This window comes from Camelus dromedarius, chromosome 20 (genome assembly GCF_036321535.1).
Source record: "Camelus dromedarius isolate mCamDro1 chromosome 20, mCamDro1.pat, whole genome shotgun sequence".
Classification (NCBI taxonomy): Eukaryota; Metazoa; Chordata; class Mammalia; order Artiodactyla; family Camelidae; genus Camelus; species Camelus dromedarius.
In genome coordinates this window covers 11,538,508-11,557,920 of record NC_087455.1, presented here as the reverse complement: position 1 = coordinate 11,557,920, position 19,413 = coordinate 11,538,508, and the positions used below count along the sequence as shown (strand labels likewise).

General features: G+C 44.3%; 1 protein-coding gene across 6 annotated transcripts in view; it reads right to left on the bottom strand.

The window, feature by feature from the left end:
* Positions 1-16,900, bottom strand: part of LRATD2 (LRAT domain containing 2) — a 112,528-nt gene extending 95,628 nt beyond the window's left edge. The window contains exons 1-3 of one of the 6 annotated variants that reach the window (XR_010377024.1): positions 16,472-16,900; positions 14,469-15,927; positions 11,116-12,109 (exon numbers count right to left, since the gene is read on the bottom strand). Coding sequence is in view for 3 of the 6 variants with exons in the window: in XM_031439621.2 (XP_031295481.1) it covers positions 14,893-15,831 (939 nt within the window). In the remaining 3 variants the exon portion in view is untranslated. Of the gene's footprint in view, positions 1-11,115; positions 15,928-16,381; positions 16,425-16,457 lie in introns of those variants that run through there. The other 5 variants (XR_004132544.2, XR_004132545.2, XM_031439621.2 and 2 more) reach the window with 5 other exon arrangements.
* Positions 16,901-19,413: the final 2,513 nt, after the last annotated feature.

The window sequence follows — 19,413 nt, the reverse complement described above, 5'->3', positions numbered from 1 at the left end:
TCTGGCCTAAAATGACTGCTCAACTTGATTATTTGCCCTGAACAAAAAGACAAGGGAGATTTTCCTATATTGGTGCTTTCCAATGCTGGGAGAGGAAAGAGAGCCAGAAGACTCATTTTCACTCTGTTCTCCCTCTAGAGAGGAAGTTCCCTGCCCAAGGTCGCAGGGGCTGAACCACACTTTGTGCCTGGGACTCTGCAGAGACTAGACATGGTCTCTGAAATTAAATAGTCTCAGTGTAAGTCATTATTAGCTGTGTGACCTTGGGCAAAGTCACTCTCTCTCTTAACTTCCTTCGTCATTTGTAAACGGGGGTGATAGTACTTATAGGCACTAAGTTAACATCCTGCAGCGATATTAACATTTGTCATCAGTCATCAACCAATCAAAACGCTGCGCAGATTGCAACGGCAGAGTGCTGGAGGCCCCAGGTCCGCAGGCATGTACCTGTTATTGGATTGAGGGGACATCCATGTTGGCCCCAGGGCAGTGGCCAGGTGATCAGGAAGATGGGACTGCTTTGGTGGTGAAGGGTAGGTTTCAGTGAAGCAGCTATTTATCAACTGATATGGAAATGTTTCAATATTTTAATCATGGTTACAGCTGTGTGAATGACTGTGGTCTGAACAGGGGTCCTTTGCAAGGTAAGTATGCCTTTTTTAGGGGAATTTGCTCTGTGCTTGGTACCACGGCTAAACTTACCAATGATGCCACATAAGCTTCACAAACACTCTGGAAAGTGCTACTTCCAGCCCGCTTTTTTCAGATGAGGAATCTGCCTCTCTAAAAGTAGCAATGGCTAGTAAGTGGTAGAGCGGTGATCAGAATTCAAGCTGACCAGTGGCAGAGTCAGACTTGTATCCACAGTGGGAGAGAGAGAGAGAAATCCTGGGCAATTGTGCAAAACTGAATTTGAGAACATGGATAGAAAAGGATGAAAAAGAGAGCTGGGCTGTAGGACAATTCAAATGAGGAATAAACCGTCTCCTAGACTCACAGCGTCCTTGGGCAAGAATGACATTAAAAACATTTATCCCACTTGCACAGACGAATGGAATGAAATGTTAACAAAAGATGAATCTGTGGGAAGGGTAGACAGAGGTTCTTTTGCACTTTGCTTATTCAAGCAACTTTGAAATTGCATAAACCTTTCTTTGCATACAGGACTTCATCTTCCCTTAGCTCTCTGTCATCTCTCAATTGGATTATTCACTTTCTTGCCTTCATCAATTCATTTTTCAGAGGAACAGGGGCCACCAAGGAAAATCTAAGTCTAATTCCACCTCCTCAATTTTCAGCAGCACTGCAGAAATCTGAAAAGGAGCCGTTGTGATTCTGTGATTTGGAAATGCTTGCAAACGAGAAAGAGTGTGACTACTAGGAGTACGTGCCGTGTGGCAGGAAGTGCATTGATCTGGAGTCAGATGACTGTGGACTGAATCTTGTTTGGTCCATTTGGCAGCTCAGTGATCCTGGATGAGTCATAACTTCATCTATAAAATGAGAATCACAGTGGTGACCTCCCAGGTTATGCTGGGGATTAAATGAAATACCATTTGTAAGGTTCCAATCACGGGGTCCAGCATATAGTATGTGCTCAATAAACATTTTATTTCTTTCTTGGAGGCTCAATTTCCACACCTATTCAAGGAGCAGAGTAATAATATCTTAAGGAGAGAGCATGAAGATTAAATGTGATCATCTGTGAAACGTGCTTTGGAAAGTCATCTCGTCACAAATGAGTGTTGTCATTGCTGAAGATGACCAAGGTGACCCAAGTATCCTCTTGCTCCTAACTGCAGCTCACAGTAGAATGTCTCGTACTGTCTTTATTACTTCCAAGTTTCTTCTGACTCTTGAATCTTATTTTTCCAACAAGCACACAACTGTGGAATTTATTTATACCTCTGAACACAATTCACATCTCCCTAACATGTCTAACTCAGGGATATGGACACGCCAAACATGTTGTAAATATCTGCATTTCCAAAGTGAAGGCTAAGGATGCGACACGCAATAGAATGAAAAGTCTGCCCAAAGTGATGCTGTGAATTGGTAACAATATGAGGCTCTGGGTATTTGCTCCCCATCACAACAAATCTTCAATTTTGGGATTTCGACTGGTCAAAAAACATTCCCCCTGCAGACTAGGGTGCAGACATCTTTGGGGGAACATTATTCTGCCCACCACATCATCTTACTACCTGGAATCATAGTACAGTTAGGAGTTATTTAATAAAATGTTAGTTTTATATAAATTTTACTATCGCATATATATGCACAGACACAGACACACACACATACATATATGTGAGCATTTAGTTGTGATACATAGTGCATTTCTTGTTGCAAGCCAGCAGTCAGAAAACCTGAAAAATTCTGCTCTAAAGCTAGAAAGAAAAACCTTGACGTGTTTAGAAAAATAAATATAGGCCTGAGAGGCTGGAACATATGCTGGGAGGGGGGTGATAAGAAGCGAAGTGAGTGACATAAGCAGAGGCCAGGTTGGGCAGGCCAACAGAACAAGGCAAGGGATTTAGATTTCATTCTAAGCACTATTGGAAGCCACGACAGGATGTAAATCAGTTGCACACTCTGATTTACATTTTTTAAAGAAGGACAATTTTGGATACCTTCCACCATTATCTTTCTGTTGTTTGTTCAAGTTCATAGATTAGACTCCAGAATTTGCCAGGCTGATCCAATAACCAAGTGCTTTGGAGGGAATTAGAATGTTTGTAATAGAATAAAACTGGGAAACCACTGAATTGAATTCTGGGAGGTACCAATGAGACTAGCTCAGGTAGTAAAAAATAAAGCTCTCATAGACAAGCAATCTACTAATTTTTACCTATGAGTAAGCAAATATTTTCAAACCCTTGAGAAAGTTATTAGCATCACTGTAAATTGGCACAACTTTTTATAGAGTGCTGTATGGTTGTCCCTATCAAAACGTAAATTTTGCCTCAACTTGAAGCCAGAAATTTCACTTCAGTGATTATATCCCTCAGAAATACTCACATATATGCCAAGAATAGGTGTAGTTGAGATGTTGGTGGTACCACTTACAATTTGGAAAAATTGGATATCAATGGGCATCAAAGACCTAATTTTAAAAAACTGGAAAAACATATGCAGATAAGCATATCTGAATGTTCACAGAAAAATGCCTAGAAGGAACACACAATACACTTAATACTGATGACTCTTGGTTAGAGGTGGAAAAGGGTGAAAAATGGCAATGGAAGATGTCCTTCACTTTCGCTTGAAATACTTTGGCATTTGAACTTTTTTTATATTAAGCAAATATTATTTTTTAAATATAAAATGAATAAAATTGCACTAATAAAAATATGCATACACTTAGAGTGCAGATAGGGAGAGGCATTAACTATGGGAGATGAGGAAGTTATCATGGCTTTGTGGTGGTATCAATGCCCAGAGCTTCCATTATTTAGTTGTCAGGTTAGGTAGAAATGAAAGATTCAGATAAAATGATTCACTCGGTTTGTTGATGTGTATGTATGTGTGTGTTTGTGTGTGTGTGTGTATGTGTGTGTGTGTTTGTACACATGCATTTACGATTTTCTCCCAAACACCTGGGGCCAGATAGTTTCAATCATTACAAAACCAAATGTCATACCACCTCTGACCATCTTAACTCTGGTTAATTTTTTTTTTATTGGCTTAACCTGCTCCAATTTGAAACTCATCTGTGAGATTTGGGATTGAGTCATGAACACTGGGTAAAACTGAAAAAGGGAAAATGGATAGTGACAGTGACCAATCCCTGAGCATATATAATTTTCTGCCAAGATCACTCCTGAGTGATTTATGTATATTACCACTAACTCCTTAACCCTGTGTGGTGGGTGATGTATTATCCCCACTTCACAAATGAATACAAGGCACCCTCCCAAGCCAGAGGAGGTCATCTGCCCAGATCTTATAGCCACGGGAGGTGCTGGAGTGACAGCCCAGACGTGACTCCACCTAGTCAGTGCTTTCCCCAGTGCCTCTCAGCTCCCTCAAACCACAGAGAGCATCCTCAATCCTCACCATGTTGGAATGCCTAACTGTAACGCTTGGCTATGCCTAAAGTCAGCTAGATGATGGTGCTAAAGATAAGAGAATACTTTTACTGCAGTAAATTTAATATCCTTTCAGAGTTTTCAATAATGTATCCTAGTTGGCTGAAATCTATACCAGCACTGTGAAAAGAAAAAAGGAAATACTAAACAATTTATAGTATTTGTTCTCACGTGCCCTCTCCAGCCCTCCCCAGACACATACAAAGACAGATGTGTGTTTCATTCCTGAAATAATGAGATGGGAGCAGGGATACAACAGGATCTTTCTCTGATAATACCTTCCCCTACCTGCTTATGTCTCCTCAGGAAGCCCATCCTGGACCCTTCCCCACCCGACTGTGAGGGGTAGCTGACAGCCCCCTGCCCCTCCAGTGCCACTGTATTGCCTGATGCCTGCCTGTCTCTACAGTTTAATCACAAGATATTGCATTTATTGTTTGCCTGTCTTCCTCAGAGAAATGCAGGTGGGCACCTGGAGCACAGGGGCCCCACAACTTTCCTCTTTCTAGCCCTAGTGAGTAGTACGTTGCCTGGAAGTCCTCAATAACTACTTAAAGAATGTTTTGCCTATGTTTTTCCCTAAGAGGTTTATAGTGTCTTGTCTTATGTTCTAGTCTTTAAGCCATTTTGAGTTTATTTTTGTGTATGGTGTAGGGGAGTATTCTAACTTCATTGATTTCATGCAGCTGTCCAGTTTTCCCAACACCATCTACTGAAGATACCATCTTCACTCCATTGTATGTTCTTGCCTCCTTTGTCAAAGATTAACTGACCAAAAGTTTGTGGGTTTATTTCTGGACTTTCTATTCTGTTCCATTGATTCATATGTCTGTTTTTGTACCAATACCATGCTGTTTTGATTACTGTAACTCTGTAGTATTGTCTAAAGTCTGGGAGGGTATTCCTCCAGTTTCATGCTTTTTCTTCAGTATTGCTTTGTCAGTTCTAGGACTTCTGTGATTCCATATTCATTTTAGGATTATTTGTTCTAGGGATTGCATTAAATCTGTAGATTGATTTGGGTAGCATGGCCATTTTAACAATACTAATTCTTCCAATCCATTGGAATGGATATCTTTTCTTTTCTTTAAGTTGTCTTTAATTTCCTCAGTCAATATTTTGCAGTTCTCCATGTATAAGTCTTTCACTTCCTTGGTCAGATTTATTCCTAAGTATCTTATTTTTGGGGATACAATTTTTTAAAGGGATTCTTTACTTTCCTTTTCTGATATTTCATTGCTATGGTAAAGAAATGCAACTGATTTCTGTATGTTAAGCTGGTATCCTGCTGTTTTGCCAAATTCTTTTATCAGCTCTAGCAGTTTTTGTGTGGCATCTTTAGGGTTTTCTATATATAGTATTATGTAATCTGCATATAATGACAATTTTACCTTTTCTCTTCTAATTTGGATCTCTTTTATTTCTTTTTCTTGTCTAATTGCTATGGCTAGGACTTCCAATACTATATTGAATAGAAGTGGTGAGAGTGGGCATCCTTGTCTTGTTCCACATTTTATTGGGAAGGCTTTCAACTTCTCACCATTGAGTATTATGCTGTAAGTTCGTCATAAATAGCCAGAAAGAGGGAAAAAAAATACCATATGGTATCACTTACATGTGGAATCTAAAAAAAAAAAAAAAAAAAAAAAAAGGACAAATGAACATATTTACAAAACAGAAACCAACTCACAGACATAGAAAACAAACTTTTGGTTACCAGTGGGGGAAGTGGGTGGGGAGGGATAAACTGAGAGTTTGAGATTTGCAGATAGTAACTAATATATATAAAATTAATAACAAGTTCATACTGTATAGCACAGGGAACTATATTCAATATCTTATAGTAACTTATAGTGAAAAAGACTATGAAAATGAATATACGTATGTTTATGTATGACTGATGCATTATGCTATACACCAGAAATTGACCCAACATTGTAAATTGACTGTATTTCAATGAACACATTGCTAGCCAGGAACATCATTCAGAATGGAGAAGAAAGCAGAAGAGCCCAGCAGAGAAGGGTCTCTTAAGGTTTGATAAGAGCAGCTGAAAATAGCTCAATTCTTCGAAAGGGAGGAGAAAGAAATAAAGGAGGACACATCTGGTGGAAAACTCCTCTGTAGGAGACTGTAATGTGGTTGTATTTGCCAAAACCAATGAATGTGCAACTCAAAGAGAGAAAACTAGTGTAAACTAGTTGATAATGACATGTCAACGTTAGTTCATCCATTGTAACAAAGGTACCACACTGACACCCAAGTTGATGACGGCAGAGGCCATGTGGTTGAGAGAAGCATATGTGGGAACTCTGTGCTTTCCACCAATTTTTCTGTGAACCTAGAACTGCTCTAAAAAAATAAAAATCTATTAGTATTTTTTTTAAATACTAAAATAGATGTCAGCACAAAGAACTGCCACGATGTGATGCTTTATGGCTTTATGAACAACCCTGTTCTTTCTCAACTATAAAAAGAAATAGACCCCATTAGAACAAAGTAGAATAAACCATGCCTACCCATTGAGATACAAGAGAATTCTCTCATGGGTATGAAGCATTGGCTAAGAGCTAAGTCAGGTAGCAAAGAGAAAAGTACTCTAGTGTGTGTGTGTGTTTTGGGGGTGGGGATAGAAATCAGTATTGAAAAAGCAAAATTAAGAAATTAAAAACAAGCAAACAAAAATTCTAAACACTTTTTCCAAAATAAAGGAGACATGGCTTAATTTACTTCTATCATCTTTTTTCCTTATCTATGGCCCAGATTTGGATTTCTAATATTAAAGATTATAACAAAATTTGCCAATTCTCAAAAAAAAAGTTTTATGTATAATTCCTAGTTTTCACAATAAAAGTACTCCCTGAAATTCAGTCATCTTCTTATATCAATACTAACTTTTTTACATATTTTTACATATTAATTGTGTCTATGAATAAGGTTAGCGCTATGGCCGAGGAATCAGTATCAATTAGTATTAATTAATTAAGTAGAGTAACTAGCAACTTCTACAACAATCTCAAAGAATAAAGTTGTACCTGGAATCTTGTCATAGACTCCTGCTGGCATTGGGCTCTCCACACACAGAAATGTAGATCCAGGGTCCTAGAGGGGACAGGGACTTCCTCAAGGTTATATATTATATTCCTAACAGAGCCATCTGTGGTAGAGCCAACTAATATGGCTACCACGCCACACCTAAGTGCCCCACATGCACTTGATTTATAGAGTTTCAAGTAAGCCAGCCAACAGCCCCATGGAGGAGGCACTAATTTTTAAATAAGTCAAGGTGGATTCAAGAAGTTACTAACATGCCTAACATCCTACAGTAGGTCAGCGGTCAGAGCCAGGATTCAAAGCAGTCCTGTGTGAACTGACAGTCTGAAGGGTAAAAGGAGTCACAAAAGGGCAGACAGAGGAAGGGCAGGTCGAGGAGGGACTGTCACGGTGCCCAGCCACAGGAAGGGGGCGTAATTATGGGTTGGTCAACCTTTCACCTGGCCTTGTCACTTGAAATGCATGATAAGGATGAGACTTGCCTGTCTTCCTGCCTCTGGGAGTCACCGCCTCCGGAGCTGCTGTTCAGATAGGGCTGCATGCCAAACGTTGCAGCAGAATAAGGTGCTGTGCGTTCTCCCAGGGTAAGGAAGCAGGAAGGGCCAGAGGGGTGGGAGTGGTCAGAGGAGGAACCAGAGCCTGGGGCTTTGAAGACCAGCATTTCAGGCCAGAAGCAGTCATTTACTAGCTCTATATCCAGGGACATATCACCTGATTTCCCCAAACCTGTTTCCTCAACTCTAGAGTGAAGATAGGAGCAGCTGTCCAGAAAGGCTGTTGTGATGATTAAGACAGGACAGTGCAGGCAAGGCGATCCCATCATTGTCAGTATTATTACTGCAACATCCCTTTTTATCCCCTCTCGGCTCTCCAGCACCTGGTACCTTAAAAGTTCTCAGGAAATATCTGTTGAATTAATGAGTAAATATATAAAATGTGAAAACAAGTTAAACGGTTCCTCTACTAAAGATCAAGGCTCAGGAAACATTTCAAACACCACCGCGGCAGCTAAACAACTCAAGTATTAATTAGAGTTCTCTCTTGTCCTACCAATTTCTTGTATCGAGCTAAGAAATTCTCCAAGACTAAAGAAAGGGAAGACCTCTCTCCTAGACAGAAACTTTATTTATTTTGAACAAGGCACATATCGTATCCCAAATTTTCTCTAGTTAATCTCAGTAGCTATTGATCTGGGCTTTACATGTATCGTTTCATTCTGTGCTCACAACCATTTGGAGTTATACTATTACTATAGCCCAATTATATTATTTTATATATTATATACTACTTACATTATTTTACAAATACAACTGATATGCAGAGAGTTAAGTGAATTGACCAAGGCAATAAGCCACTTTGTACACAGGAAGAAATAAAGTTTCCAGGCAGGTGCCTCATTTCTCCCAAGGTCACCAGCAGAACCAGAAGTCGAAAAACCCAGGCAGTGTGACTCAAGCCTTAACCACTATTTGATTCTGCGGGCCTTGGTCAGGCCCTCTCTCTCCAGTTCAACCTAACTGAAAATCCCCTCGAAGTTATGAGGTTAAAAAGAAGGCACAGAATATCAAGATACACAAATCCTGAGAGTTGACTACATTGTTGTACACGTTTCCCAAAAGAAAAGAGCAGAGAGCTCATCTTTTGAGTCATTTACAGCCAAGCCGGACTGGACTGGACAGGGCATGAGAGACAGTATCACGGTAGTGGCTCATGTTAGCCAACCGAACACGATGACCTCTTGCTTAATCGTGACTCCAAGGCTATGGTATGCAGGCTGTAAAACCTCTTTCTCCCTTTCCTCTGCTCCCATGCAGCCTGGCCTGGCCACGTCTCCTTCCACTTGCATTGGGCAAAGGCCCGATTTCATACCACTTCATAATCTGGGTGGCAATCTAAGCCATCAATGGCATTAGCAGTACAACCTCTAGTTCTGGGAGAGGGGAGGACAGAGTCACTCATTCGCTCTCCCTGTTCAATCCACCCTAAAAACCAGTGCTACTTCACCCTCTTCAAACCACAGTCCTGACATCACCTTGAGATAAAACAAGGGCTTTCTAGTCTAGCAAACAAACTCCAATCCCTAAATTCCTTTGCTCACTCAAACTTTAAGGTCTCTTTGCCTGTTCCTAAGTATCAGATACATGAATGAGTTAGACAACGTGATGCAAAGGGAACCCCGAGGAGAAATGGATACCATTGGAGCAGGAAGCAAAGGCATTTTGAGAGCACTGAAGGCTCATTCATTTATTTTCCAGCCTTCCCTCTGGAATCATTGTCAGTATCCACCCTGAAGCACCTGGCTTTCTCCTTTCTTCCAAAGTTCAGCATAAACGCATCTTCAGGGAAGCCCTCACTGACTCCTTGATGGAGAGAGCCTCTCCCTACACCCTGTACATTTCCTTCACTGCACCTATCACGACTCTAAATTCCTTCTCGCAAATATTTTTGGTAGTAAGTAGTTATCTGCTTTACCTATTAGCAAGTAAGTTACATGTGGACAGAAACTACAGGTCTGGTTTAGGTGCTTGAATTTAGGATCCCCCTAGTTTAGTAGTTCGTGAATATTAGTTATATTAATTACATCTTTTCCTCCATCATCACTGTACCTTCAAGTCTTTGATCTGATTTTCCTGATGGGAAAACTCCAATTAAACCTACACACATCTGCTTTATTTGAATACCTACCAACCACCAGCACTTCACAGGCCACCTTTCATGACAACTTGTTCTATACGTCTGAGTGACACTGGTTTCCCCTTAGAAGCAAGCTCAGGGGCAGGGACTATCTTGAAGCTTTTGTTTGTTTGTAATCTCTTTCTGTTCCCGTAACAGTCTAGGGCTCAGCAGCCTCTGGCCCTTCGTACTTAGTACCCTGTTGTGATTGCAAATGCACTCACCATACTTGCATCTAGTCTGCAGATAAAATTGCTGTATTTGTTTAATAAGCACTTTTTCCAGTAAATTCAGTACAAGGAAATAAAAGCCCTTCTGCACTTATTCTGGGCCTATTCATCTTGGAGATCCATTTAAACACTTCCAAATATGTCATTTTCCTACATTAAGCAAGCTCAGCGCACTAGGAGAAACAGGAACAGCCTACGCCAGAATCACCCCCAGATAAATGCACGTTCTGTATTCAGCTCCCCAACCCCCTACCCTCCTGTGTGACGAGAACCACGATACACGAAGCACTAGACTCTAGAGAATGCTCTCATTGCTGCTTGAACTCCAATAATCTTCACCATTCAACACTCTTCCTACTTAAAATCCTCATAGGAGCCTGTCGATGGGGCCCAGGTTTGTGACCATCATCCGATGGTGGTGGCAGCTTCAGATGCTGGCCTGAGTGCTGGTGGCCTCGCACATGCCAGTCCGAGGCCACATCGGCTCCTGTACCTCCTGCTGGCACCTGCATCCTCTGTCACACCAACAGTGCCGCTTAAATCATGTTTGCTTGTTTTCTGTAATTAAATCACTCAGCGAGCCTAGTCCCTCTGTCTGGGATTCTGAAACCACCTAGGATGCAACATGGGTTACCGATCTCAATTTCAAAACTCCCCAGTGTAAATTCCAAAACGCGAGTGTGGTTTCCGGCAATGTTTGCACTGATTCTGAAAAATCAGTGAGGATTGAAAATTTATGGTCACAAGACATTTTTCATGAACACGGAGCCTAGAAGCAATGGGTGATTAATTCTCACACAGTAAATGCAGGGAGGGTTTTCTAGTCACTAAATGAATTCATCCAAATGTTTACTGAGCAATGTAAAGATGAAACACACTAATATTTCAGAAAATCTGTGGTTAGGCTGAGTAGCTTGGATTTGGGCCAAAAATGGCAGAGAAAAGTATACAAATGGAAAAATATATAAATACAGTTAACTCTAAAAGATGGTTTATTGGAAACCCTCAGAGCATTTTTCAAAAAGACTTGACAGATTTTAATGTAATAAGACATAATGAAGAGGAAATGGTTTAAAAGATGTCATCAATCTTTTATTTAACTAAGCACTTGCCCTTCATTTTGAAGGAAATGATACAATTTCAAATCAGAACCTCCTTCTCAAGAAGTGGTATGAGAACAGAACATTGATTTAACACACAGTCTTCAACAAAAATAAAGTTTATACAATTCACTAGGAAATAAAATGCATGTGGAATTTATCAAGTTAGTCGATGGAATTCTCCATGGGTCACAGGTGTTACAGCTCAGAACAAAACAACATGATGGAAAGTTGAATAAACCAGTCAAGTTTACAGTTACCCTGATTTAAAAAAAAAACAAACTCACAAATAAAATGTAACTTTCCAAACAAATCCTTTCAATGATCATGATCACACTCGATTTTATACTAATTTACAAAAAAAAAAGTTAGACAATCATATAATGTCAAGAGTCTTCAACACAGTGGATTCCATTTTGTTAAGAAAAAAAAAATAGAAAACAAGTAGTCCTTAAATTTTCTTCACTCTCCATAGCATATGTAGTAGAAAATTAAAGTTTTGCTTCCAAAAATATGTTTCCATGTGGTTGTGGTGTTGTCGACTGGTGCTGTTAGGGCCAGAAGCACCAAAGACACAAGAAATTTAACCACTGTAATGTCATTTTCCATAAAAACTAAAAATTTCCTTAAAGGTCTGGAGTAAAGTCTTCTGCTAGGCATGTTAGTGCTATAAAGTCATTTTAAATTAAATGCGGAATAAAAGCTACAAAAAGTATTCGAGTTCTCTCAGTATAAAAAGTTGTGTAGCTGAAGTTGTGGGTTCCTTGGCCATACATAAGCAGTCTCAATAAAATATTTGCTCAAGTAAGAAAATAGAATTTGTCTGATTACATTTAGCGTATGTTCCAGTTGGGTGTCCTGCTTGTCCCTGCCAGAGCCTCTGAAGAACATTAGATCAATATTCTTTTCCTCCAAAGAGCACCCGTAATTCACAGTACAAAACAGTTCTAGAGTCTCATTCCTAAGGAGAAACAAAAATTATTAAATATATATATTTTTTTTAAAGTGCCAGATGTAGCCATCGCCTGGGCATGAAAACTTATCCACAACGCTGCCACCTTCAGGAAAGATGCCAATGGTTGATCCCATCCCCTTTCCTTGGAACCTTCACAGGTTGGTTGGGGCTTTACTTTAAGCATGACGAGACTAATCAAACTTCCAACGGAGTCACTGTTCTGAAGCATTCCACACGTCACATCTCTGATACGCTGTCAAAACGCATAAAAAGGAGCAACCAGAGCATATCTCTTTCCCCTTCCAGCTCATTTTCAAGCCCTGGTATCAAAAACCTCTTCTCTAGAGGAAGAATGCTATTATTGGCATGAATCTTACAGGAGTTCTTCCTCCAAGTTGAGATTCCTCAAAGATGTTTGTAACAAGAGTTACCGCTGTCCCTTGGTGTGACCGATGACGTTCACTTTCCATTGGAGGGTAGAGGGAGACAGATGGGGGGAGTGGAAAGAAGAGGAGGCTTGCTAGCCCAGAGCTGCTGGGCAGGGCTGCTCTGCCCACCCCTCTTGCTGTCTGCACAACAGTCGTGACTTTGTGTCATTCAACTTTCATTTGACTGTGTTAAAAACATCCAAGAAAATCCAAATCTAGTAGGCTCTGGTAAGCAGCATTACCCACATTTTTATCTGCTCTGCTTTCCCATGAGCAAAATACAAACACAAAGCTGTGAGATTATTAAGCAAGGAAACTAGATCAACATTTCCAATATGAGACGGATGTTTCTCCAAAGTCCCAGACCAGGGCTAAATGTGGTTCATCTTTAACAAAATGACAGGACCTGTTTGGGGATCCCTGTAAAAACAGGGAACATAGCTAATGCCCTTGCAATTAAATTATTTCATGTTGCGGTACTGTGAAGGTTTAGGTTTTTAAAAATTATGGCCTTCAACCTCCCAAGTTTGAAAAGAGCTGGTACACAATTTAATCCTTCAAGCTTTGCTGCCTTGATTTAAAGATCTCCAGGCAGGAGGCCTGAGGATAGCCACGGATGTGGAACACTCAACAATGATTCTACTCCAACAGTAAGAATCAAGTCACAAAATGACTTGTTCAGTGTAATCTATATTGATTCCCAAGAGGAAAAAAAAAAAACTTTACTCAACTTTTGAGACAGCATTAGCAACGCCTACGTGCAGCAGAGAAGGATTCTGAAATCAAGGGCACACATCATGAAAGAGCTCACATGAAAACAAGGGACAGATTGTACACATTTTTTAAAGCCTCACAGTAAAGCAAACCTAGCAGCAGATCCAAACAGTGTTGGCCAGCCTGCTTCGGAGAGACCCCGCAGTCACCAACCCATGCTTTAGGACTGTCGCCAGACTTGGTGCTGATTACACCAGGTGGCATTTATTTGTGATTGCTGTCACCCCTCTTAATTGAGAAAGCATTCTGAAGGGATGCTCTCCAAGCGACAAGGAGACTGCAGCAATATAAGATTCTACATCTTGAATTAAATTGCATCGAGTGAGGCTAGCAAAGTAAATACCTTATCATTGAAATATGCCTCAAGTCTAAGATTTTACTATCAGCAGAACAAAAGTGAGAGGGGGGGATGGGGCAGTGAAGGAAAAAAACCCTCACAGCCCCACCACCAAAAGCCTTACATTGTCAAAAAAGGAAGGAAGGAAGGAAGGAAGGAAGGAAGGAAGGAAGGAAGGAAGGAAGAGAGAAAGAGAAAGAGAAAGAGAAAGAGAGAAAGAGAAGTTACCTTCACTATTCAAGAAGGGGGTTAGGTGGGGGAATGGACAAGAAACTGACTGACTAATTCCTGCTGGTGCAACCCTGTTTGACTGTTTCTGTAGTGGATACTTTATGGGGTGGCAACAGCCAACCTCACGTGTGACCTCCAGATGAACATGGCCAAGCAGGTTTATCAGATCAGACACAAAATTTTGATAACAAATTCCGCGGCTGTTAAGCGCCTGCAATAGGAGGGTAGAGACAAAGGCAGCAAAACACAAACAAAATGGAATCCTTCCCTTTGCTGGCGGGTGACAATGATTTACTTGTACCCTGGAAAGTGGTAGGTGGTGAAGGAGGGAGCGGGAGACTCAGCTAGAAGCCAGCTTCAGAAGATAAACTGCTCGGGGGGGATAGGGTGAGGGGAGGTAGCAAATCCTTGTTTTGTAGCCCAAGTTTACGCAACTGTTCGTTAACACTTTACAGGGTGCTGCTCGGTTCCTGCCTGCTGCTCCCACATCTGGTCCTGGTTTCGCCAGCCCTGCACCCCAGGAAAACCATAAAATAAATCACCTCAGCCTCCCGGATCCTACACACTGCTACCTGGGGGCAGCACCACCACAAACCTGCTCTGGCCCTGGTAGGAAGGGAAGCGGGCAGAAGGCGATAGCAAGTGTTAGTACTCCAAACTTTTCTTCACTCCTGCGTGCGTTGAGTCGATTTTTGGACCCAGGTCCAGGAGGGATTAAGTGTCTAGCAAGTCCACTGTTTGCCTCACCTCGTCTCGGAAAGGAAGATAGACTGAGTGGACAGGCAAGAAGCCAAGAAGCGTCCCCCGGCCAAAGTTCTACCTGCTCCCTCTTCCTCCTCCGTCCAAGATAACAAACTCAAGCCACAGCTGGCAGCGCTTTTCGCCAACTCTCCGTTTTCCAAATGGCCCAGGAGTCCAGATGGGGCCCAGAAGGTGGTGGAGGAGGGAGGGAGAGGAGGGAGACGGCAGCGGCTGCTGCAAACAGCTCCCTCACACAGCTCTGCACTCAGCCCTGCGCGTCAGTGCACCACCGCCTCTGGGTCCTCCTCCTCCCTGCCCGACGCAGGGGGGCGCCCGAGAGGCGGCGTAGTCCGCGCGGCGTCGCCGTCGCCCTCGTCCGGCTCCGCCGGGTGCAGGTGCGTGGCGAGCTCCTGCAGCACCGCGGAGCGCCCGATCTGGTCGTTGCGCCGCTTCTCCATGATCAGGTCCTCCAGGCTCTGGAACTCGAGCGTGTGGCTCCGCTGCGCAGAGAGCTGGATCTGCAGCCGATAGGGCTGCTTGCCGATGCGCAGCTCGCCGCCGATCTTGAACTCGCGCTTGCCGTAGCGGCACCAGGCGGCGAAGCTCTCCGAGTTGCGCCAGCTCAGCTCGCGCTCCTTGGCGCCCACTTGCGCCAGCGCGTTGCGCACCACGGCGCTGGGGCTCAGCGGCTTGTAGCGGTACAGATCGTTCACCACGCGGCCGCGCCGGCCCTGGCTCGCGTCCGTCAGGAAGCTATTGCTCACCTCCAGCCGGTGCAAATGCACCACCTGGAAGTTGCCCACGTAGACAGCCCAGTGCGGGTACTGCGCCTGCGACACGAACTCCACCAGGTCACCAGGCCTGCACTTGTTGAGCAGGTTCTCGGGCGTGTAGGTGCTCAGCGCAGCGGAGCCCGGCGCGAAGCTTTTCTGGTAGATGCACTCGTCGCGGTAAAACACGGAGCACTCCACCTCGTGCAGCCGCGGGTCGTAGGGCTGCGGCGGGGGTAGCGCCGGCCCGTCCCCGCCGTCGGGCAAACAGCCGCCACCGCCATCCAGCCCCTGGGGTGGCGGCTGCGGCTCCACGTCCTCGTCGTCATTGGAGAAGATATAGGAGACCCCGATGCGGGGCCCGTCGTCTCGGTCAACGCCCGTCGGGTCGGCTGTGGGAACTTCCTTATAACTTAGGTGGGTCAGTTTCTCCACCTGGTTGCCCATCACGCTGCAGACACACGTTCACACCGCCGAGAGAGGAGAAAGCGAAACCACCACTAGGGTCATTGGCACAGGTGCCCGGACAGGGGCTGAGACCACCTGTTGGGAGAGGAAGGCAAGGAAGCCATGTAGGAGCCCCTCTGTGAAATGAGCGTTTTGTTCTTAAGAGGAGGTAGAAAGGTTGCGGGCCGGAAACCTGGAGCCATTTTACGGGGAATCTCAGATATAGCGAGCTTTGCCTCATTTTTCCACCTCCAGGGTCACGGTCACAGGAGGCCAGGCAACTCCAGCTCTTCCCAGCCCCCAACCCTTCACCTCGCCTGGGCAAAAGCCCATTGCATCAGCGACTCCTACCGCTTCCGCCAGCACCCTACCTGCCAAGCCCAAGCAGGAGAAGGGTAGGAAAAGAAACTTTACTCCAATCCCCCTTTCCAGACCCCTCTTTCACGTCAGGGCCCTCTGTTAGCCCCTGAGACGCCCCTCTTCCCCCATCCATTGCCCACGAAACCGGCGAGGATCCCGCAGCGCGGCCGGGGCAGGTGAGCCGCCCTACCTGTCTCACCTGCGGTGCTTTTTCCTCCCGTCTCTCCTGCCCCTCCCCCGCGCGCCCGCCCTCTGGCTCGAGTTACCTGCGCAAACTCACCCGCCGAGAGGTGGAGGCCGTGGGGAATGGGGAGGGGCCCCCCGCCGCACCCACAGACTTCTAGGGCGAGTTTGCAGGTGTGGGCTCCGCAGTCTCTCCTCTCCGGGCGCGGGCGGCTGGGAGGCTGGGCAGGGGGGAGCGGCGCATGTCTTGCCCCCGCGGCTACGTAGCTCCTTAAGACTTGAAGGTGGGAAGGTGTGCCTCTTCACACCGCACCCCGTCCCTCCTACTGGGGTTGCTTCTCCTCCTCCACCTGCTCTCGGGGGAGGTGGGGCTCCCTCGAAGCAGGAGAAGGAAGCAGCCTCGGTGCCCGGCGGCGGCAGCTCCCGCTCGGGCCGGGCGAGCAACAAGCGCCGGAGCGGGAGGGACGGGATTGTAGATCCGGCTCCGAGCTCCCAGGGCGGGAGCGCAGCCCCTGGCATTTAAAGAGACAGGCGCTCTCTGCCGGAGCCCGGGTCTTTCCCACACGGCGCAGAGCCTCGGGCGGCCCCGCCCCGCCCCGCCCCGCCCACCTGGGCCACCGGGCTCCGCCCAGGCCACGCCCCCTCTACGGAGCGGGTTTATATCCCGCTGTAACTAACCAAGGGGCGGGTTGGACTGGCAGGATATGCGTGGTTGTGTGCTCCAAATCAGTGGGAACCCCGCTTGCCCTCTTAGAGCAAGGCCTTGTTGTGGGGTCCTCACTGCTTGCTCAGGTCTTTTATTTTTTTTTTCTTATGAGCTATGAGCTTTAAAAAGAAGTTGGAAAGCAAACGCCACCTACCAGTGTAGAGATGACAGAGGAATTAAGAGTTTGGTGTTTGTTCCGTTTCCCCTTCACCTCTTCATTCCCAGAGTGCCTGGGGAGGGAGGAACAGTCATTAGGAAGCAAGTGGACTTTTATTTCTTTCTTCTCTTTCCTAGAACCCATTTCTTGGCAAAGGTCACAGGAAAGAATTTTTTACTAGGACAGCTGGAGAAGTGCTTCAGTTTAGAGGTATTTTCAGAATAAGGACTGTGAACCTTTCAGGTAGGAGAAAAATTCACAGAAAGGAAACAGTATAAACCAGAACAAAGGCTTAGTTACCGACTTGCTTCCAAGACCAGAGCTCTATTTATTAATGCCCCTCGAAGTTAGCACAAAGTTGATTTTGTAACTTCCATTGTTGTTTTGAGAGTACCCAGTTCATCAGATAGTGAAAGAAAGCATTCAGCTATGATTGTTTTTCTCTGGGGTAGAGGATGTAGGAATTGCCTAATTGTCTTTAAATTAAGAACATATAAGCTGAGGCCCTCGGTGGATATATTTCCTTCCTGCTGACTTACAGAAGGAAGTGACAGGAGACCAGTATTGCCTATTAACCTCCACTCCAAGAGGGCACTTCCTCTCTCTCCCCTCCATGCTGATTATGTTTCTTGTACCTAAAGTGGAAGCCACCAAAGTGTTTGTGTGTGTGTGTGTGTGTGTGTGTGTGTGTGTGTGTGTGTGTGTGTGTTTAATAATGGATCGGGGACAAACTCAGGCTTTCATTGGAACACCCAAAGTAATTCTTGGTGAAATTAAGAATGCAACTCAAGACCTCCTCTGCACTGTTTTCCATCACTGTTTCTCTTGACTACATTTTTCCAGGTAACACTATTATTTATTCAGTGTGTATACTGACCAGTGGAAACAGGAATATACTAACACTAGTGTGATCCTTTTTAGTTTGAGGAAAAAAAGAAATCAATCTACTTAGGTACTTTTGAGCCCCAACAATCAATATTGGCAGGGCTGTGATGGAAGTTAGTCCTTCAGCAAGTCTAAGATCACAGTAAAAGTTAGACCAAAAAGAGACTTCTGTGTGTCTGCTTTGTAGATTAAATTTAAGTATTTTCTGACCAGCCTCAGACATGTGTGACCAGTTGAGTCCACCCTGAATTTTTTGATAACACATGCCTTGGAGCTCCTGTTTTACCTGAATTGTATTTGCCACCATCATGTGAGCTCATGTAGATACCCATTTTTCAGGGAGGAGTTAGGCTGAGAGAGGAAATGGTGAGCCATCCCATGTCTGTTAGACTGGGAAACCTCTGCTGCCATCAGCTGCTGTAGGCCACTTTGCCCCTAGGTGGTACTGAGTCAGCTGCCTGTGATGGAAGAATCCATATGAGGACACAGCAGTGTGGTGGCTGCTGCCCGCGCTCTGGGACAAAGATCTAGTGAGTAAGGAAACACCTAGTTTTCCAGGTGTCTGTCCTCTTGCCTTGATGAGCTCTGTTCAGGTACACAGTATGGCTCAACAACAGTTCTTGAACTGACCAACCGTGAAGTCTCAGAGGGAACAGGCTGGAGTCATCTTTATATCCCAATGCCTGGCATTCAGTAAGTTCTCAATATATGCTTGATGGACACTTAGAAGAATTCTTGGCCATATCTATAGCCTGCCTTCTGTGTAGATTTTTCCATTAATGCCTGTTTAGGGCCCATCAGCCATCTGATCCCCTAGGGCCCTTGATCAGAGGTTACAGAATGGCTCCCAGACATGCTTTCCTTGTCTCAAATACTTGTTTAATAAATTTAAATTAACTGTCAACAATTTGGAAACTTGGGGAATCTCACATAAAAATTCAGATTTCCCGCTTCACTTGAAAGTGTTAATGATGAGACCATTGGGCCGACATTCCAGGATGGCAGCCAAAAGCCAGAGCTGAGCAGCGGTTGTCTTGGAGATGAGATGTAGCCTCCAGTTGGCCCCAGTCCCTGTCCTACCCATCTCACCTACCTAGTTCCTTGACTGGCCCTGGCAGCCTCTGTGTTGGCCACCTCTGCCATCTAATTTCTACAGTACACATTGTATCACTTGATTAGATGTAATTCAGCACTTCATCACATACTGTCTAATACTATTAATTCATGTATCTAAGATGCCTTTTTAAAGAGAGCTTGATTTAAAATATATTTCTTGAAGACCTGCTAGGTA